We start from the raw sequence: 21,682 nt of genomic DNA, 5'->3' as shown, positions 1-21,682 counted from the left end.
TTTTTATTTGCATTCAAGTTGTCTTCAATTTTTTGGTTGAATAAGTGCTTTCTATAATGTATTACACCACATCCTCATTTATTTGCGTACATTTTGCATAAGCCATAGTTTATGATTTTAGAATGGAAGAGTATTATTGACACAAGGTAGGAAATTCAAACAGTACAAACAGAGCATAAAGTGAAGTTTTTTTTCTCTCTCTCTCGACCTGAGAGTCTTCTAGGCCCACAGTTCCCTTACTGAGGCTGCCGCTGCTCCCACTTTGATATGCATGCTTCTAAGAATATTGTTTTGCATATCACACATAAACGTGCATGCATGTATCCACCTGCTTATACCCCGTGTTAACTGTACTGTGCACAGGGCTCCTCATCTACTGTTTCCACTTAGCAGTGCGTCTCAGGTTAGGGTTACATTTAGATTAGCACATTCTTTTCAGTTACTGCACAGGATTCCACTATATATATGTTATTACGTATGTATGTATTCAGGCAGCCCTCTCTTGATGGGAGCTGGGGTGGCCCACAGTCTGTTGCTACCACAACGAATATCCTTGTATCTGTGGGATAAATTCTTAGAAATACAACAGCTACATCAAAAGGTATCGATAGATAGTTTCAAATTGCTCTCCGCAGAGGTTTTAGTAGTTCAACAGGACAGAATATTATCCAGGCTCCTAAAAGGTTTCTAGCTGCTGCAACCTGGAGTATAAGATAAAATATCAGTCAAGGGGAAGACAGGCCCATTCACACAGCTGGTGGACTAAAGTGTGTACTTTTCCTACTGAAGCTTGTTAAGAACCCGTGAAGAAATGCAGCGTGCATTGTAGTCCTTTCCGTAGCCATCAGAAGGGTAGCCAGAGGAAGGTGACGTGGATGGGCTGGGTGCTATTGACCAGCCTTCAGTGACAACTATTCTGTCCTCACTTAATTTTGCTTTTTTTCTAGGACCTTAGCATCCTGAGACGTTTTGGATTCATAGCCCTCAAGGTTGACCCGGTTAGAGACCATCATGTCCAAGTTAAAAAGCTCGGAGTCCGTCAGGGTGGTGGTTCGCTGTCGGCCCATGAACGGCAAGGAAAAGGCCGCCTCATATGATAAGGTAGTGGATGTGGACGTGAAGCTGGGGCAGGTGTCAGTGAAGAACCCCAAAGGCATGGCCCATGAAATGCCCAAGACCTTCACCTTTGATGCAGTCTATGACTGGAATGCCAAGCAGTTTGAACTCTACGATGAGACATTCCGACCGCTCGTGGACTCTGTCTTGCAGGGTTTCAATGGGACGATTTTTGCCTATGGACAAACTGGGACTGGGAAAACCTACACGATGGAAGGAGTCCGTGGTGACCCTGAGAAAAGAGGGGTCATCCCTAACTCATTTGACCACATCTTCACCCATATCTCTCGATCCCAGAATCAACAGTACCTGGTCAGGGCTTCTTACTTGGAGATCTACCAGGAGGAGATCCGAGATCTGCTCTCAAAGGATCAGACCAAAAGGCTCGAGCTCAAAGAGAGGCCTGACACTGGCGTGTACGTGAAAGACCTGTCTTCCTTTGTCACCAAGAGCGTGAAGGAAATCGAGCACGTGATGAATGTGGGGAACCAGAACCGCTCTGTCGGTGCTACCAACATGAACGAGCACAGCTCACGCTCTCATGCGATTTTTGTAATCACCATTGAGTGCAGTGAGGTGGGCCTTGATGGAGAAAACCATATCCGCGTAGGAAAACTGAACCTTGTGGATCTTGCTGGCAGCGAACGGCAAGCCAAGACCGGTGCACAAGGAGAAAGACTGAAGGAGGCCACCAAGATCAACCTGTCCCTTTCAGCCTTAGGTAACGTCATCTCTGCCCTAGTGGACGGCAAAAGCACTCACATTCCATATCGGGACTCAAAGCTGACCAGGCTCCTCCAAGATTCTCTCGGTGGCAATGCTAAAACTGTGATGGTAGCCAACGTGGGACCTGCCTCGTACAATGTAGAAGAGACTCTGACCACTCTCAGATATGCCAACCGTGCCAAAAACATTAAGAACAAGCCAAGGGTCAACGAGGACCCTAAAGATGCCCTCCTTCGAGAATTCCAGGAAGAAATTGCTCGGCTCAAGGCCCAGCTGGAAAAACGGTCCATTGGCAGGAGGAAGAGGCGGGAGAAGCGGAGGGAAGGTGGTGGCAGTGGTGGGGGTGGGGAGGAGGAGGAGGAGGAGGGAGAAGAGGGTGAGGAGGAAGGGGATGATAAGGATGATTACTGGCGGGAACAGCAAGAAAAACTGGAGATTGAGAAGCGGGCCATTGTAGAGGACCACAGCTTGGTTGCAGAGGAGAAGATGAGGTTGCTGAAGGAGAAGGAGAAGAAGATGGAGGACCTGCGGCGGGAGAAGGACGCGGCTGAGATGCTGGGCGCCAAAATCAAGGTACCACAGCCTTCCTCAGCCCCTCTGTTCTCTCAGGGCTTTCCATTTTATCCAAAAAATGGTATGACAGATGACATCCCTTTCAGTTTTACATTCCTAACAGCTCGGTGGGATCCAGTGTCTAGTAAACATTTGTTGAAGGGAAGTAAAAACCATTTCTTCAAGTTTATGTCGAACTCATAGGAAGAATAATTATTACATATGTGCAAGGTATAAAAAGCAGCAATAAAACTGACACCCAGGGGCCCCACAGCCCGTGTGACAGAACTGAATCCCTATCTTCACACGCTTTGTGTCCCTCTCCCCCAGAGCTAGCCTTTGTTTCGAATTTGGTGTTTCCTGACTTTTCTTTATGGTTTTCTCATATAGGTATATGTCTCTAAAAAAAAGAGAGTTCCACACAATTTTGTACCTTTATATAAATGAAATCCCACTCCTGCAGTTTGCTTTTACTTGCCCAACCTTACGTAATGAGATTTGTCCAGATTGACACTTGTAGCTGTGATTCATTCATTATTACTGCTCTGAGAAGCATGTGGTATTCCATTCTCCTGATAGTGGGTTGTTTCCATTTTTTGCTATGAATATTTCTGTACTTGGTTCCAGGAGAACACATATGAGCAAGAATTTCTTACCTGGCACCATTAGGTCCTCGGGTTTGTACAGCTGTAATTTTGCTAGATAATCACAAGTTGTCTCAGTGATGGCCACGTGAAGCGAAGCTTCTACCAACACAGTATGAACTCTGGTTGCTCCTCGTCCTTACCAGCGTTTATGACTATCTGCTTTTTTTTCCTTATTGACATATAATGTATTATTTGCCCCAGGGATACAGGTCTGTGAATCATAAGGCTTACACACTTCATAGCACTCACCATAACACATACCCTCCTTAGTGTCCATCACCCAGCCACCCTATCCCTCCTCTCCCACCCCTCAAAAACCCTCAGTTTGTTTCGTCAGATTAAGAGTCTCTTATGGTTTATCTTCCTCCTGATCCCATCTTATTTCATTTTTTCCCTCCCTACCTCCTCTGCCCTGCCTCTCAAATTCCTCATATTAGAGAGATTGTATAATTGTCTTTCTCTGACTGGTTTATTTTGCTTAGCATAATACCCTCTAGTTCTATCCATGTATGACTATCTGCTTTAATTCTCTATAAAATGGTATCTCATTGTGGGGTTTTTTGTTTGTTGGTTTAGCCCAACTTGGGGCTTGAACTCACAGCCCCGAGATCAAGACCTGAGCTGAGATCAGTCAGGTAAGCTCAGGTCTTGAGCTTACTTGACTGTGCCACATGGGTGCCCCTCTTTGTGGTTTTAATATGCAATGCCTCCAACCATAGAAGATAGAGAACAGTTCCCTCGCCCCCCAAATGCTCCCTTGTAGTCAGCCCCTTCCCTCAACTGACTCCAAGCCCTGTGAGTTAGTGGCTGACTAGCATTCTAGAGCGTGGAGACTCCTGTGTCTTTTCTTTCTGGTGCCAGTGTACCATTCCATCAGGTGCCCAGACTCTGGGCTCCCACTGACCTTTACTGGCAGAGGAGAGGACAGAGCCAGCCCTGGAAATCTGAGGATGACCGCTGCCTGCCCACAAGCCGGAACGGCTCTGAGGTGTCAGGTTCTTTCTTAATGAATTTATGAAAACTCTGCCTTCGCCTCTCAGATGTATCCTTGTTTATTAATTTTAAAATGACCAGTGATCTCTTTTTTCTCACCTCCCCTGCCCCCACTGTATGAAGCTGTGGCTTTATCTGTGGCTTCATCTGTGGCCCTTTCACAGAGCTGCCTTCTCTTTTACTTCAGAGGCAGGGGTCCTTTCCAGAGCTTTCAAGACCTGATGTGAAAATGGAGTCCAATACAACACAGTTAGGGGGTCACTTTGTTCCAGGGAGGGGCCTAGTCTGGGATTCAACGTCAGACGCCACTTCATCCATCCTCACTCCTGCACTTGACATGTAACGGGGAGTGTCCATGTTTGATGTGCATGCTGGTTTTTAGGATCACATCTGTTATTCAAGCCCAGGAACACCTAGACTCTCTAAACAACCTGGGTTATTTGGGCAACTCTCAGAGGCCAGGTGTGGCAAGACTCAATATTACCTCATAGTCACTGAATCTCTTAGACTCTTTTTTATTGGAGAATGATATTACTTCTGTCTCTCTAAATCTCGGGATGCTATAAAATCATAGGACAAAAGTATTGTAGAGCTAGGGGCGCTTGGCTGGCTCAGTGGGTTAAAGCCTCTGCCTTCGGCTCAGGTCATGATCCCAGGGTCCTGGGATTGAGCCCCGCATCAGGCCTTCTCAGCAGGGAGCCTGCTTCTGCCTCTCTCTCTGCCTGCCTCTCTGCCTACTTGTGATCTCTGTCAAATAAATAAATAAAATCTTAAAAAAAAAAAAAAAGTATTATAGAGCTAGAAGGAATGTGTGTGTGGGGGGGTTAGTAATCCAGTACAACCACTTCATCTTGAGAGAAGAAGAAATGGGCCTAGGGGTTCCCTGAAAGATGTTCGTAAGTTTCTTAAAAGCAAGGTCATCGGGGCGCCTGGGTAGCTCAGTGGGTTAAGGCCTCTGCCTTCGGCTCAGGTCATGATCCCAGGGTCCTGGGATCGAGTCCCGCATCAGGCTCTCTGCTCAGCAGGGAGCCTGCTTCCTCCTCTCTCTCTCTGCCTTCCTGCCTGCCTACTTGTGATCTCCATCTGACAAATAAATAAATAAATAATTAAAAAAAAAAAGACAAGGTCATGGAGGTTTTGGTTTCTCTGCTTTTTGGGTACAAACTGTTCCCATGGCTTTACCCACCATCTAAATATTTGCTCAAGGTGACCCATCTGCATAGCGAGCCCAGAGCTGTCTCCTAATTTTCGATCCTGGTAGTCTCTGCCCACTGGAAATTTCCAGAGATGGCCATGGCCACCCAGAACCTGTTTCTGCCTGCCTTTCCTCAGTCAAGCCAGACCCCTAGGAGTTATCCCTGCGAGCTGTCCTTCCCTCTCCCTTATGGCCCAGTCAGTCCCCAGGCCTCTGAATCCTGCATCATCGGATTGGCTCTCTTGGACCCATCCACTTTGCTCTCTCCCACCATTACTGCTCTAGCCCAGGCCTGGATCCTCAAAACAGCCTCCTGACTGGTCTCCCTCCACCTGGCCTGTCCTTTTCCAGTCATCCTTCCTGTGGTGGGGGAAGAATGTTTCTAAAAACCGAAACTGACTGTGTAAAACACAAATCTGTGTACCCTTATGCTCAAAGAATGGTCAGTGTGATTCCTGCGGGTCTCAGATCAACTTTAGTTTCCCATAACAGGGCTTTGATGTTTTTGAACTGAGCCCTGATTGCTTTACCAACTTTGTGTATCATCACTTCCTACCCTACCGTCTCACACACCATGTTTTTTTTTTCTTTCCTGAAGATTTTATTTATTTATTTATTTATTTATTTATTTATTTATTGTGGGGGGGGGCTTGTGCAAGCAGGGGGAGGAGCAGAGAGGAAGGAGAGAGAGAGAATCTCAAGTAGATTCCACGCTCAGCACTGAGCCCGATGCAGGGCTCAGTCTCACGACCCTGAGATCATGACCTGAGCCGACATCATGAGTTGAATGCTTAACCGATTGAGCCAGCCAAGCACCGCTACATCAATTTTTTTTTTTTCCTTAGCTAATTCCTATTTTTACTTCAGCACTCTCAACAGGAAGCTTTCCTTGATTCCCTCCAAAAGCCCGAGTTCTCTCCCTCCTGTATGCCTCTCCTATTATCACTCTGTCTTTTCTTTGCTTTTTTGAAGATTTTACTTATTTATTTGACAGAGACGCAGCGAGAGGGAACTCAAGCAGGGAGACTGGGAGAGGGAGAAGCAGACTCCCCACTGAGCAGGGAGCCCAACGTGAGGCTTGATCCCAGGACCCTGGGGCCATGACCTGAGTCAAAGGCAGACACTTAATGACTGAGCCACCCAGGGGCCCCTGCTCTGTCTTTTCCTCATGCTCGTGTCTGCCTGCATAGCACGAGAGCCTGCTTGCTTATCCGTGGCCCTCAGTGGAGTCTTCAGCCTTGTGATTCATATTCTGTTGCCTCTCTAGTACCCAGCACATAGGAGGGACTCAATATGTTTTAAATAGGGTCAACACTTTGTACATACAAAACTCCCCAAAATTTTTTTAAGAAAGCTGAAATTCCAATAGTCCTGGGGGAGCTGTATCTTTAGTGTTTCTGAGGTAAAGCCCCAGTGGAGCCACCTCAGGCCTACCTCGGTGATGGTAAGGACACTGCTGTGCACAATCTGTCTTCCCCCAGAGTTCACCCGTTTGGCTCAGTCCTGAGCTCATGATGTTTTACAGGCTTCCCTCTGAGGAGATATGTTCTGAGGGAGATCATTCACGAGATGGATTCTACTCTTTTTTCACTCAGGCCATGGAGAGTAAGCTGCTTGTTGGAGGAAAAAATATAGTAGATCATACAAATGAACAACAGAAAATCCTGGAGCAGAAACGGCAAGAAATTGCAGAGCAGGTAACTTTTCATTCCCTTTTGAGGAGAAGGGCGTGGGACAAGGCGCACCAATGCTACAGAGTAAATACCTCTTTTATTAGATTCTTCAGAGGAAATGAAAATGGGGTGTTCAGCCCCTTCCCAGTGGGAGACTCCGATCTGGAGCACCCAGCCCTGTATTCTTGTTTAGACATAGTCTGTAGGCAAGCTGATGAATTTTGTGATGTTGCCCAGAAACGTCGAGAAAGAGAAATCCAGCAACAGATGGAAAGCAGAGATGAGGAGACCTTGGAACTGAAAGAGACGTACAGCTCATTGCAGCAAGAGGTGGACATCAAGACCAAAAAACTCAAGAAGGTATAAAGGAACGAGGCCAGGCAGAAGTGTCTTGAGACTTGGAGGAAGGGAAGAGCTCTGTTGTCTGGAGGGCTCCCCTCCTCACCTGTCTTTCCCCTCGGTTCCAGCTCTTCTCCAAGCTTCAGGCGGTGAAGGCGGAGATCCATGACCTCCAAGAAGAGCACATCAAGGAGCGTCAGGAGCTGGAACAGACTCAGAATGAGCTCACAAGGGAGCTGAAACTCAAGTAAGTTCTGGACCTTTCATGGCACCCTCAGCCACTTGCCAGGTAGTTTGTTGAGTAAGAAACGTGAATCTAAAGGCAGGGCCTCTGCCTACTTCTCCCTACCTTGTCTGTTTTTTGTTTATTCTGAGAAAATCACTTTCTGTCTCTGGATCCCATCTGTTACGCAAATGACTTCACCAGATCTCTGAATTTCCTTCCACCCTACCTGCTGGAAGTTTTTAAAGGCTCCAGCCTCTATTGATAAAAGGGAATCTTTCTTAACTACAATTTTCTGAGGGGTATAATGAACATCCAAATGCCCCTCAACCCAGATTCATTGATAAACTACCTTTTGTCATTTATCTTTCATAGAAATATTCTAAAATCTCATGTAATGTTAACCTCGTGTTATCTTATTCCTACAGACTTACATACATGATTATAATGCTGTTTCAAAAAATGCTTTACTGGGGCACCTGGGTGGCTCAGTCGTTAAGTGTCTGCTTTCGGCTCAGGTCATGATCCCAAGGACCTGGGTTCAAGCCCTGCATCGGGCTCCCTGCTCTGTGGGAAGCCTGCTTCTCCCTCTCCCACTACCCCTGCTTGTGTTCCCTCTCTTGTGCGCTTTCTTTCTCTGTCAAATAAACAAACAAAAAATCTTTAAGAAAAAGTAAATAAAAAATGCTTTACTGAGATGTAATTTATAGACCATACAATTCACCTATTTAAATTAGTATACAAGTCAGTGGGCACCTGGGTGGCTCAGTTGGTTAAGCATCCAGCTCCTGCTTTTAGCTCAGGTCATGATCTTTGGGTTGTGAACTTGTGTCCCATGTCAGGCTCCCCACTGGGCACAGAGCCTGCTTAAGATTCTTTCTTCCTTTGCCCCTCCCTGCCCCATAAATTAAATAAATAGGTAAACAAATAAATATACAAGTCAGTTTTAAAAACATGTATTTAGGGGCGTCTGGGTGGCTCAGTGGGTTAAGCCTTTGCCTTCAGCTCAGGTCATGATCCCAGGGTCCTGGGATGGAGGCCAGCATAGGGCTCACTGCTCAGCAGGGAGCCTGTTTCCTCCTCTCTCTCTGCCTGCCTCTCTGCCTACTTGTGATCTCTCTCTGCCAAATAAATAAATGAAAATCTTTAAAAAACAAACAAAGAAAAAATATTTATAAAGTTGTAAAGCCATCACCAAAATCTGATTTTTTTATTTTTATTTTTATTTTTTTATTTTTTAAAGATTTTATTTATTTATTTGACAAAGAGAGAACACAAGGGCACAAGCAGGGGGGAGTGGCAGGCAGAGGGAGGGAGAAGCAGGCTCCCTTCTTAACAAGGAGCTCAGTGCAGGACTTGATCTCAGGACCCTGGCATCATGACCTGAGCTGAAGGTAGACACTTAACCAACGAGCTACCCAGGCACCTCTACCACAATCTGATTTTAGAACATTTTTTGTGTCTCCCCGCCCCCCTCAAAGAAACCCTGTACCAGTTAGCAGTCATTCCATATTACCTGCCCCCCCTTTCAGCCCTAAGTACCTACTAATCTACTTTCTGTCTCTATAAATTTGTCTATTCTGGACATTTCATATAAATGGAATCGTATAACATGTGGCCTTCTGTGACTGGTTTCTTTCGATTAACATGACGCTTCCAAGGATTCTCCATGTTGTAACATGTAAGGACTTCATTCTTTTTTATGGCTGAATGATACTGGGTTTTATAGGTATACCATATATTTAATTCATTTATCATTTGATGGACATTTAGGTTGTTTCCAGTCTTTGGCTATTATCAATAATTGCTATGAACCTTCATGTACAAGTTTTTAAATGGATGTGTTTTCATTTCTCTGGGATATATATACCTAGGAGTGGAATTGCTTAGGTCATATGGTAACTCGGTATTTAAGTTTTGGAGGAATTGCCAAACTGTTTTCCAGAATGGCTGGATCATTTTACATTTCCACCACCAATTTTTCCACGCCCTGTTGACACTTGTAACTGTCTGTCCTTTTATTATAGCCTTCTTAATGGGTGTGAAGTAATATCTCATTGTGGTTTTGCTTTGCATTTCTCTAATGACTCATGATGGAATGTCTTTTCATGTGCTCTTTGACCATTTGCATATCTCCTTTGGAGAAATGTCTGTTCAAATCCTCTTCCCATTTAAAAATTGGGTAATTTATTGGGTCTTTTTATTATTGAGTTGTAAGAGTTCTTTGTATATTCTGGAGACAAGTCTCTTATCAGACACATGATTTGCAGATATTTTCTCAAATTCTGTGGGTTGTCTTTTCACTATCTTTATGGTATTTTGTTTGCAGCACAAAAGATTTTAATTCTGAAGTAGTCCAATTTATCTATAGTTTTTTTTGTTGCTTAAATTTTTGGTATTGTATCTAAATTTTCCTGGTCTGGATATTGCGTATCAATTTATAATGGAATAATGTGGCCACTGGTGGCTGACTTTTTTCACTTAGTATAATATAGTGTTTTCAAGGGTCATACATGTTGTAGCACATATCAATATTTCATTCTTTTTTTTTTTAAGTTTTTTTTTTAATTTGACAGAGAGAGATTACAAGTAGGCAGGCAGAGAGAGATGGGGAAGCAGGCTCCCCGCTGAGCAGAGAGCCAGATGCAAGGCCCGATCCCAGGACCCTGGGATCATGACCTGAGCTGAAGGCAGAGGCTTAACCCACTGAACCACCCAGGTGCCCCAATATTTCATTCTTTTTTTGTGGTTGAATAATATTGTGTTGTATGACTATACCACATTTTATGTATCCATTCATTGGTTGATGGACCTTTGGGTTATTTCTCTTAGCTATTATGAATAATACTGCTATGAACATTTGTGTACAAGTTTTATTTTATTTTATTTTTTAAAATTTTGTTTGTTTGACGGAGAGGGAGACAAAGCGAGAGAGGAAACATAAGCAGGGAGAGTGGGAAAGGGAGAAATAGGCTTCGCACTGAGTAGGGAACCCGATGTGGGGCTCAATCCCAGAACCCTGGGATCATGACCTGAGCCAAAGGCAGACACTTAACAACTGAGCCACTCAGGCGCCCCTGTGTACAAGTTTTATTCTGGACTTCTGTTTTCAGTTCTCTTAGGCTATCTTAGAGTCTTAAAGTTTGAGGTCTTACATTTAGGTCTGTGATCCATTTTGAGTTAACTTTTGTATATAGTCTGAAGCACAGTTCCAAGTGCATTCTCTTGCATGTGGATATCCAGTTGTCCCAGCACCATTTGTTGAAAGGGTCTTCTCTCATTGTCTTTGCACCCTTGTCAATTATAAATGGAAGGGCTTATTTCTGAACTCTCAATATTGTTCCATTGATCTGTTTGTCTTTATGCCAATACCACGCTGTCTTGACTACTATAGCTGTGTAATAAGTTTTGAAATGAGGAAGTATGAGTCCTCCAATTTTGTTCTTTTTCAAGATAGTTTTTGGCTATTTGGGGTTTCTTGCATTTCCATATACATTTTAAGGTCAGCTTGTCAATTTCTGTGAAAAAGCCAACTGGGATTTTGTTGGGGTTGTGTTGAATCTATAGATCCAATTGGAGAGTACTGTCATCTCAACAGTTAAGTGTTTTGATCCATGAACATGGGATGGGATGTCTCTTTATTTTTTTAGATCTTCTCTAATTTTTGTCAAGAATGTTTTGTAGTTTTCAATAGACAAGTCTTTGCACTTCTTTTGTTAAATATATACCTATGTGGTTTTTTGCAATTGTATATGGAATTATTTTTCTTAGTTTTATTTTCAGAATATTTATTGCTAGTGTATAGAATCACAATTGATTTTTGTATACACAACGATATCTTTCCACCTAACAAAATTAGTGTTGTTTCTTACTATTATCTCATACCTTGCTCATATTCGGATTTTATGGGTTTGTTCATATTAATATCTATATGAAGGCCACATATTGCATTTAGTTATTATTTCTCTTCAGCTTATTTTAATCTGGAGCAGTCCCTTTTCCTTTTAAAAACTTTTTTTGCAGTTGACTTATTGAAAAGCGAGGTCAGCCACTTGAAGTGTCTTACAGTCTGGATTTAACTGAAAGGTTTAATTGAAAGCTAGTTCCAAAGCACTGGTTCTCAACCTTGGCTGCTCACTGAAATCGTAGGAGGAGTTTTAAAAAGGCCCCACCCCAAAGATTTTGACTTAATTGGTCCTTCAACTTTAGCAGGCACCAGATCATCTGAAGGGTTTGTTAAGTGTAGATTACTGGGTCCCAAACCCAGAGAGTCTGATTCAGTTCATCAGGCATGGAGCCTGAGAATTTGCATTTCTGGAAGATTCCAGTTGCTCCTGTTGGTTCTGTGAACACACTTTGAGAACCATGAGGTTCTCATGAGGTCTGGGCAAGCTATTTTTCAGAACTCTGTAAGTGGTATTAACGTGCAGCCTGGCTTAAGAACCACTGAGTTAACGGTTTCAACCAACAATAATTTGTCTGAAATTATTATTTCATTAGGGGTTACATAATACTGTTTTTCTCTATCAGTCCTTCCACAATATTTGCTGAAATTTTGCTTTTTTTTTTTTTTTAAGATTTTATTTATTTGACAGAGACAGACACAGTGAGAGAAGGAACATAAGCAGGGCAAGTGGGAGAGGGAGAAGCAGGCTTCCTGCTGAGCAGGGAGCCCGATGCTGGCTCGATCCCAGGACCCTGGGATCATGACCTGAGCTGAAGGCAGAGGATTTAACAACTGAGCCACCCATGCGCCCCTTCTTTTCTTTTCTTTTTTTAAAAGTAATTTCTACACCCAATGTGGGGCTTGAACTCATAACCCTGAGATCAAGAGTCACATACTCTGCAGACTGAGCCAGCCAGATACCTCTAGCTAGAATTTTTCTTCAAAGAACTCTTCAGAGGGATTCTCTTAATGACCAAGTTTTAAATTTGGAAGGAGCTTTTATAATTAAATGTATCCTCTTTCTAGGTATGTACACCTAGGAAAAAAAACAGAACAAAATATGCCAAAATATTAATAATAGCTATCTTTGGATAGTGAAACTGTATGTAGTTGTATTTTTCACGTTTTCTGCTGTATAAATAGGACTTTTAAAATCAGAAAAAAGCAAATATATGTCATAAAAATAATTTCTTAAATGTTTCAAATAAAATAAGTAGAAAATTTCATCTCTCTGAAATATTTTTCCCCTAGGGAAGCCATTTTCATGGCTTTAGCTCTTATTTATATTTTTTGAATGAACAGTGAGTCAGCCTCTTTCTCACAGTAGGTACCCTACACGTCACTGGTGTCTGTTGTGTGTCTTTCCCACTTTAACACCCCTTTGGCATTGTTCTGTCCTGAGGTTTTGAAAGCATGAATGCAGAGGTGTGGGACAGCTGCCACCATGGAGAGACACAATCCAGTGGGTTCCAGTTTCATTGTTCGCTGTGTTCCCCAGCACTTCTCAGGCTGAGACTCTTCTCGGGAATGGTCCTTTATTCTCAGTGGTCTAAGGGGATGAAATCCACTCAGTCTTGTCTTTTGTCCTGGCGACTAGCGTGGGAAATTTTCTAGCTTGGCCAACAATCCATGGGATTGGAAGAAGACCATTTCACTTCTAATCTCTTTTCAGCATTTTGGAAATTAACGCGCTAGGTTGGGGGGTACCAATGGCCCCCTAAGAGACACTTCAGTTAGTGCGTGTGCACTCTGGGATAGGCCAGGCATGGCCACTTTTCTTCCATTCTCCTCCTCAAGCTGCTCCTCCTTAGGCAGAAGTGACCTCCCTAGAGTCTTGGGGCAGCCCACTGTCAGCACCTGTCATATCTAAGAGGGCCACACCATTACCTCTCTGTCTTAGGCAGGGACGAAGTGTCATTCCTGTCTGTACCCCAGCTCTCTGCCCAATGGCCAGCCTGCAGGGCCTGCCCAGGAAGTACTTATAGAGTGGCTTGACTCTTATCCAATGACTCCCACATGTAGGATAGCCAGTACTCTAGCTGTCTTCTTTGTCCACCTGTGTTCATTCATGATTGTGTGCTCTTACAGGCATCTTATTATAGAAAACTTCATCCCTCTGGAAGAAAAAAGTAAAATTATGAATAGATCCTTCTTCGACGAAGAGGAAGATCATTGGAAATTACATCCTATAACCAGACTGGAGTAAGTCACTATTCATTTTAAGGTGGGGAAGAGGGAGAAAATATGGATAAGCTGGACTTGGCCCAAGGGGTATGGTAGGATGGTGCTGTTAGGAATTGGGGGACTATCACAGTGAATTCATGTCCTTTCCCAAGTTCCTGCATTTGTGCTTCCTCAGCTGTCATGGGAAGCATGCTAGGCCAAAGCGGGCAGTACCTGGGTAGGCGTCATATTGTATGGCCGTCTGATGCAGCGTTGACTTCCAGTCTACTTCTGGGTCTTGCTAGAATAGTGGAAAACGGTCTGCCAAGGATGTGGGGGTGGGGAACACTGACAGCTATGTCTTGTGCCTGCCATCTAAGAACTGGGTGATTACACCAATCCCTTCCAGCTTAAGAGATGCATGATGTCCGCATTTGAATCAGAATGTGACTCAGAAAATATAAGCAGTTCCTGCCCCATTCACATGGTAGCCCTTAGTCCCGGGAGTTACTAGGTTCAGGTCTATTTCGATAGGCTCAGTGTCTTCTGAGAGCTGGTTCCACAGGACTATCCTGGGACTGTGGAACACACTCCAGCCAGGGCTTTAACCACTGCAGTCCATTTCCAGGAATCAGCAGATGATGAAGCGGCCAGTCTCAGCTGTGGGGTATAAGAGACCGTTGAGCCAACACGCAAGAATGTCCATGATGATTCGTCCAGAGGCCCGATATCGGGTGAGAAGATTGTCCTTGTGTTTCTCTCCTATCTCTTTTCAAGGAGTTTAGGTATATGTAAAGCCTCAGGCACCATTCTGCAAAGTCACAGAGTATGTGTCCTGATTCCAGAGGTTCCTGAGGACATTTATATTAACATAATAATTATAATGGATAATAAACATACTAAGTAAAGAAAAAATAAAAAGAACAAATAATTATGAATAAGAAGGCAAAGTAGAATGAGATTTAGAAAATTAGCCTACAGAAGGAGGAGAGTACAAACATACTGTCAGTAATGGCCAAGAAACATCATCACCGCGAAGCCTGAAAATGGCTCTGTGCGAAGGCTGGAGGGAATGCAGATGTGCAATGACGGGAGATGGAGATGGGTTATAGAACCTTCAGTACTTCCGTTTAACGGGATGTGGGTCAGTCAGGTAGTTATTTCAAGTGACATAATTGAGGACTGTTTAAATGACCCAAACACATTTTGCAATAATCCCACTGTACGAACTGCTACGCATAAGCACTCACTGTATGCCGGGCATGTACTCAGCGCTTGATGGCTTTCTCTAATTGAACGCTCCCACCTCCTCTCTGCCGCAGGTCCCATGGCTTAATAGGTAGCTGGTAAGTGGATGGACCAGGAGACACAGTGTATTGTTAAGTTATAAAACAACTGGTACTGAAAGTTTATGTATGAATTAAATACATGGACTGGTTATCTCTGGTTCATGGAAGTGTACTCAATTTAATTTGCCTTCTTTTTGCTTATCTGTATTTTATATCAGCAGGGAGCCTGTATCATTGATATCAAGATACAAGCCTGTATCTTGAAAACTTTAAATTGTTTTTGAGTCTCCCTTGGCCACCAGAGCAAAACAGATTGGGATTAATTAGTTGCTCAGGTGCTGTTCTTCCTGTTGCTGAGTTATTTAAAATAAAGGAAACAAAAGCAAAAAAGCTACATTAGGTGGGGTTTTCTGTAGTGGAAGGTGAATAATGTATCTGTGTCCTCAGAAGCATTTTCCTAGCAGTTTCAGAGGGTGCATCTCTTGCCCATTATTTCAGGTCTCAAAACTAGAACATGATTTCAAAGCCTTCAAATCAGAACGTGTGGATATCCAAGGGGCTAACCTGATACAAAGGTAGAATTTAAAGCAGCGGCTTTCAGATATTTTTAGCAACGGACACACTCCATTAAGAGAAAATTTAAGCAATGTCTCAGTATATAAAATTGATTGATGGAGCCATTCCATCTCCCCACCTTCTCCCCGCAGTGGCCCTTCTGCCCCCTCTGGAGTTCTGGGGCTTGAACTCTACTGGGTAGGAGGAGCTGAAGGACGAGATGTATACCGTGGGTGTTCTTCCCTCTACACACTCATTTCAGCATGTAGGACCCAGGGAAAGGCCCGCTACAGGCTGTCAGGTGAAGGAATCCAGCTACAAGGCCAGTTATGAGGCAGGGCAGGGTATGATAAAAGATAAAATGTGGTTACAAGACACACACTGCCACACACCTTCCATAAACGTATTCCCTGCCTGCCTCCTTCCCATAGCAACCAAAAGGTTCATCAGAGCTGCTGTGGGTGGTGAGGTTATCAGTGATAACCTTCTTCTTCTTTATACCTTTTTGTATTTTCACATTGTCTGCAGTAAATGGGTTCTACTTATTATTTTTCCCTGCTTATTCCCCTTAGGTTATAATATATGTCATTGTTTAAAAAAACATTTTTTTAAGGAAATAGAGGAAAGCCCAGAGAAGAAGATAAAAACATCTGTGTCCTCACCAGGAAAAAAGTTATAAATCTGTGTCATTACAGGCTCTTGGTAGGCTCCCAGTAGCAAAACATGTGCAGTTCTGTCTTTTGGAGGGGGGCAGGATTGCTTGTAGGCTCTGTGTCTGATCAGAGGCCGGCCTCACTAGTTATGGCTGTGCTTCTGCAGGCAGAGAACATCGTGCTGTTAGAGCTGGACATGCCCAGCCGAACCACCAGAGACTACGAGGGCCCCGCCATCGCTCCTAAAGTCCAGGCTGCACTGGATGCAGCCCTGCAGGACGAAGATGAGATACAGGTGGATGCATCATCCTTTGAAAGCACGACAAATAAGAAGTCCAAGGCCAGGTGAGTGGCTTTTGCTGACCTGCGGTTAAACAGAACATGCTCGAACAAGGACAAACAAAGGTAGAGGTTTATCATGGAATGCTTTACAGAACACACCAGAAAATGATGCCATATTACTCCTGGGTTTGTTCATTTACTCCACAAATATTTATGGCCCAGTCAAGTGTCATGAACACCAGAATGGCTAAGGAACGTGTGTTCCCGTGAACTAGGGGACAGTTCTTTGGTCCCCGCCAGGTACTAGGCGGTTGTCAGTCCTTTGACAGAATGATCTTACTGTTTTCTGCAAAAACTTACGAGATGAATGTTATCATTAATCCCATTTATAAAATCTATAAAATGAGAAGATTGAGTCTTAGAGAATTTGAGAAAGTAGCCAAGTTCAAGGAAGTAAGTACAGAGCCAGGGTTCAGACCTAGGTGTGTCTGAATCCACAGCCCAGACTCTGAGCCTCACGGCTGAATTTACCTCATTTAAATGACCCGTGAAATAACCAAGTACTTAATTTGGTGCTAAATTAGAAGTTCTGTCTTATTAAATTTTGGACTAGAGGCTTAAGGACAACAAATGGGTGAAAACCAAAAACGGAAGAAATTCTACCTGCAAACAGTATTTTTTACCGGAAAAGACAATCAAGATCTGATGTAAATGGAAGAACAGTTGCCAAGAAGCAGGTCCCTTCCCTGAGGTGTCATGCCTCAGTTGGCCAGTCACGTTGGCCATACACAGAGGGTCAGGCTGTGCCAGTCTGGTGGTTTTACGGTGGAAAGTGTACTGGCATTCAGGCCATTGAGGAAAGGCTAAGGCTACTTGGTGAGAAAGGAGTCTGATCTGTGTCAGGGACAGAGACGGGACATGACATGTAAACATGTGCTTGACTTTTGCAGGCCTAAAAGCGGAAGGAAGTCGGGATCCTCCTCCTCTTCCTCAGGAACCCCTGCATCTCAGCTTTATCCACAGTCTCGAGGACTGGTTCCCAAGTAAAGCCAGTTCCTCCTCTCCCAGGGTGTAAATAGCATTTGCCTTCTGAGAGAAGAGATGAGCAAAAACCTGCAGAGAGGACTTCAAGCCCAAACTCAGAACTGTGCCCCTGGGGAGAAGCGATGGCCTCTTTGCAGATTAACCATCGTAATCTGGTTGAAACGTGCCGGCACTCACCTGGCACGCAGAGACTCTGGGAAATATCCTTTAATTAGCATCTCAGAAATGCATGGGTAAGGTAAAGCGTGATAGTCGAAGTGGAAAGCAAGGGAATGACCAGTGACCTTGCTTCCCTTCTCCCTTGCCTTCTCCTCTCCCTTCCCCCGCCCTCCCTCCCACTCCCCTCTCCTTTTCTAGCCTGTTCTTTGTGTTGGGCTCCTTTCTTGTTGAACAACAGGGCAGAATCAGGAGTCACCTGAGCAGGACCAAGTCTTTGGAGCCTCAGGATAAAATGACAGTGAGATTGAAAAGTAAAAGCCCTAGAACTTGAATAGGTGCTTGTTCCTGTAGGTAGAATGAGAATTCTCATTTGGATCCAAGCCCCCGATAGGCTTGATGGGCCTTTGGGATCTGCTGAATAAGGAAGTGTTTCCCAAGCATGTTGGAAGCAATAGAAACAACATTCCCTTTGCCTCCTTGGAGAGTTTTAGGGAAACAGCTTCTTTAAAACCTTAAAACTATGACCATCCTTGTCTAAGACGTAAATCTGTAAGCTGATGCCATGTCCATACACTGTGTCACTTTACTCTTCATTTGTCACCATCTTTCCCCTTGCACACATCCTCTGAGCATCCCTGCCTCAGCCCATCCTCTGCCTGCACAGCTGCTCAGCCATGGGCCTGTTTTACGGGAAGAGGAAGGTTGGGTCTGCTTTCTCTGACCAGACAAGAGTTGGGAGAATGAGACGTACAGTGGCACTTTTGAATTCCCCATTTTGTTCCCTGTCTGCAAAAGGGTGATGAGGCAGTGCAGACACAGAGATGTGGGACTCCGGGCTGTGGGAGAGGACGATAGAATGGATGGGAACGAAGGCGTCCTGCCAGCCTTCCGCAGGACCCTCACCTGAGGCCAGAAGAGCGGCTCGCTGCCGACAGAGCCGAAGGTGGTGGCCCCGAGTGGCCGTGCAACTGAGTAGGCTCAGAGGAGAGAGTTAGAAATTCCCGTTGACATAGACTAGTTTGGTTTTTAAGTTTTAGTTCTTCGTATTATTGAAATTCAAAGCTTCATTTTATGTTGGTCCTTAGGTGAATATTACTTATTTTCCCCCCAAGAGAAGCTCAGAAGTGTGCGTGCGTGTGCAAGCACAGTGGTGCCTGTGTTCTTCGAGTGTGTCCATGTGTGTCTGTAAGAGAGAGACCAAGGACTTGCCCAGTTTTAGAAATACACTAATGTGCAGTTATTGCCTTTGTCTGTATTGAAGGCCCACTGAATGACGAATCCAGGCAGGATGTGCTCCCATGTGAGTGTCTGAGTCCACGAGCCAAGCCTGAGGGCACAATAGGAGTCCCCAGGTCTGCCACCCTGGTGCACCTTGCTGGCACGGTGCCCCAGGAAGATGGCGACTCAGGTGGGCCTTGAGTTATATTTTAACTCAGCTGCTGAGTTCCCAGGGCACATTTCTGGATCAGAACCCGTGGGAAAGAGGAGGTACCAAGTGCAATGTCTTAGCATTCTACAAATGGAGATCTGGCATCTGGCCCCTTATCTCCTTTTTAGTTACTGTTCTTTCTGAAACTGGGGCCCTTTGCAGCAATTCCCAGAGCATAATGGAGCCTTTCCTCATCTTCCTTGGGATCAGACCCTGCTTCTTATTTATTAAGAATTTACCTGTTTGAGTGGGAACCAAATGATGAGGTGGGTAGTCTGAGATGCTTATCTGCCAGCTACACCTGTCTCTTGCACCACATTCCCTCAAAGTTAGTCCGAATCCCATAGGCTGAAAATATTCACCTAGCACATCTGAGAACTGAACACTGCAGATAACACTGTACCTTAATACCGATGTCTCGAGGTGGCTGTTCTGAGCAAGGGTGGTTGAGTGACCGTGGAACTTTTCTAAGAGGGCGAAGGAAGAAAGCCAAGCGGGCAGGCAGGATTATTAAAACAAACTTGCCTTACGCACAGCTGTGTTCATCTGGCAGTCTGTGAGCCCAGGTAGAACAGCTGTGAGGAGGTGGAGCTGTCCCTCCCCGAGCAGTCTCTGGTGCTTTTCTTCTCTCAAAATGGATCCGATAAATATTTGAGTAGAGCATACAGGAACATGTCTCACTGCTACCAGAAAGCTGCTGCTTTGGGCTCTGAATTGAGCCAAACACATGGAGGACCGACCTGGTTTTCATGTCTATAGTCATGCTAGAATGTTCCAAGCCGTCTGAGGGTCTTCATGCAAGAGCAGCTAGTGAAGTCTGGAAGCAAGTCTGAACAGGATCTAAGAAGATCATCTGGGAGAAGGAGTTTGAGACTGTGTGCGACCCTCATCAAGCCCGTTTTTGCTCTGATCAGTAAGAATGTATCTGGCTTCCTGTTTGAAAGTCACATGTCTCCCAGATCCCTGGATTCAGAACCCAAGGACACAAATCATAGGCATGAAGCACTTTCTTAAGACTCTGACCTAATATTGGATTGTTCCCCGACGAATGCCTGCATGCTGCTTGAATTGTACCACCCGCACCTCCATGACCAAGGGCGTCAGAGAGTTCTGCAGTTCAGGCCCGGGCCACTCCCTGCTTTTCCTGTCTGACTCTTGTAAGTCCTCCGTTACTGAATGTAGAATTGTTGCCAAGTTCTTGAGAAGCGTCGACTCCCTGCTAACATGGGATATCAGTTCTGCCTCACATTTCCGTATGGTCCAGGCTCATCGCAAACAACACCTTGGGCCATCTCAGCACCATCAGTGGATGAAAATGGGCTATTAATAAGCCCTTAAAGCCATAATCAAAATGCTCAGAGGGAACTGGATAAGGACAGTGGGCCTGGCTGTTGTCTACTGCACATGGTTTTGTCCAGTACTGTTTGGCAATCTGCCCCCTCTCTCCCCGCCCTTGTTTTCTTGAATGAAATGCTTTTGAGGTTGTTTATGAAGGGAGTGATCCTGGGGCAGGCAAGGGGCAGCGGGCTTTATTGGCTCTTTGGAGTTACTGTTGATCTTGACCTTCTCTTTGGCTACGTTTAGACAAAGAATATGCCAATACTTGGGGCTCTAAGTTTTACAGTTGATATTTATTTGTATCATCTCTTTGTCTAGGAATGTAAAAGTGATTCTAAACTAAGATGTGTAATAAAAATCAATCAGATTTATTGTACCTACGAAAAGGTGTCCTTATAAATGACTAATGCTTTTGAAAATGACATGCTCATGGCCGACACACTGCCACTCTCTTTAAACATTTAAACTTCCAGGGAAAGGAGGGTGGGAATAGAAAATGAAGACTGAGTTGGAAGGCTGGCATTAAAAAAAAAAAAAGATAGCAACAAGGTAAAGGGACATAAAAGGAAGAAAGAGCGACAAATAAGTGCTTCTCAAGTTTTTCCACAGAGGTTTTCCACAGGTAGGCCTGGACATCAGGCGTGGCATTTCTTTGAACTTCTGTTGTTTTGGGTTCAAAATTTCTTTTAAGTTCATTTCACATTATACTTTAAAATGTGTCCCTTTTTTAACACAAAAATATATGATGTTACTTACCATCAGGTAAAAAAGGAAATAACCAGAAATGGGCCGCATGCTGCTCTCGTGGTCTCCCATAGGCCCAGGGCTTTTGGACTGTCCCCCCGGGGGCTTGAAAAGAAGGGGCACAGACCCTGGACTCTGAGCTGGGTTTGAGTTCTGATTCTGTTTGCTTTCTATTATGTAACTATGAGGAATTCAGTTTACCTCTCTGAAGCTTGGTGTCCTTGTCTATAAAATGGGACAGTAATCCCCACCTCACAGGGTCATTGTGAAGATTAATAATGTAGTTAAACCAACAGCACACAAGTGTGTGGACCATAGCAGCCATTTAAAAATGTGGTTATTGCTGTGACCTGGCTCTGTGTTCAGAAGACACTAGGAATAGTTTGTATCCCAAGAAACTAGAAGCTATGACTGGTCACACCATGTTTAGAAAATTCTAGGCCTTTCCAGAAAAGCTGCTAACTGCTTGACAAGTGTATGTGAAGTACCTACTATGTGCCACATTGTTCCGGGCACAGGGTACACAGATGTGAGCCACTCTGTCTTGGTGTCTGTCCACACAGCTTGTCCTTAAATGAGGAGGGAGGCAGGATAAATGTTAACAGAGTGCACACAA

The 21,682-nt window shown here is 44.3% G+C and overlaps 1 protein-coding gene across 1 annotated transcript; it reads left to right on the top strand.

Moving 5' to 3' along the window:
* Positions 1 to 997: 997 nt before the first annotated feature.
* LOC111141766 (kinesin family member 3B) lies at positions 998 to 20,703 on the top strand. The gene is made up of 8 exons (XM_022494570.1): positions 998 to 2,415; positions 6,825 to 6,926; positions 7,140 to 7,262; positions 7,370 to 7,488; positions 13,499 to 13,612; positions 14,202 to 14,307; positions 16,237 to 16,415; positions 17,303 to 20,703. The coding sequence occupies exons 1-8, from the start codon at positions 1,012 to 1,014 to the stop codon at positions 17,397 to 17,399; spliced, it is 2,244 nt and encodes a 747-aa protein (XP_022350278.1). The 5' UTR covers positions 998 to 1,011; the 3' UTR covers positions 17,400 to 20,703.
* Positions 20,704 to 21,682: the final 979 nt, after the last annotated feature.

This window comes from Enhydra lutris, unplaced genomic scaffold (assembly GCF_002288905.1).
Source record: "Enhydra lutris kenyoni isolate GAN:26980312 unplaced genomic scaffold, ASM228890v2 scaffoldscaffold6, whole genome shotgun sequence".
NCBI classification, from domain to species: domain Eukaryota; kingdom Metazoa; phylum Chordata; class Mammalia; order Carnivora; family Mustelidae; genus Enhydra; species Enhydra lutris.
The sequence above is the reverse complement of the archived record's forward strand: the minus strand, read 5'-3'. Positions and strand labels throughout refer to the sequence as shown.

Coding starts and splice junctions, on each gene's coding strand:
- LOC111141766 (XM_022494570.1), top strand. CDS start 1,012: ATGTCCAAGTTAAAAAGCTCGGAGTCCGTCAGGGTGGTGGTTCGCTGT. Junction 14,308..16,236: donor GTCCAGAGGCCCGATATCGG/GTGAGAAGATTG, acceptor GTGCTTCTGCAG/GCAGAGAACATCGTGCTGTT. Junction 16,416..17,302: donor AATAAGAAGTCCAAGGCCAG/GTGAGTGGCTTT, acceptor TGACTTTTGCAG/GCCTAAAAGCGGAAGGAAGT.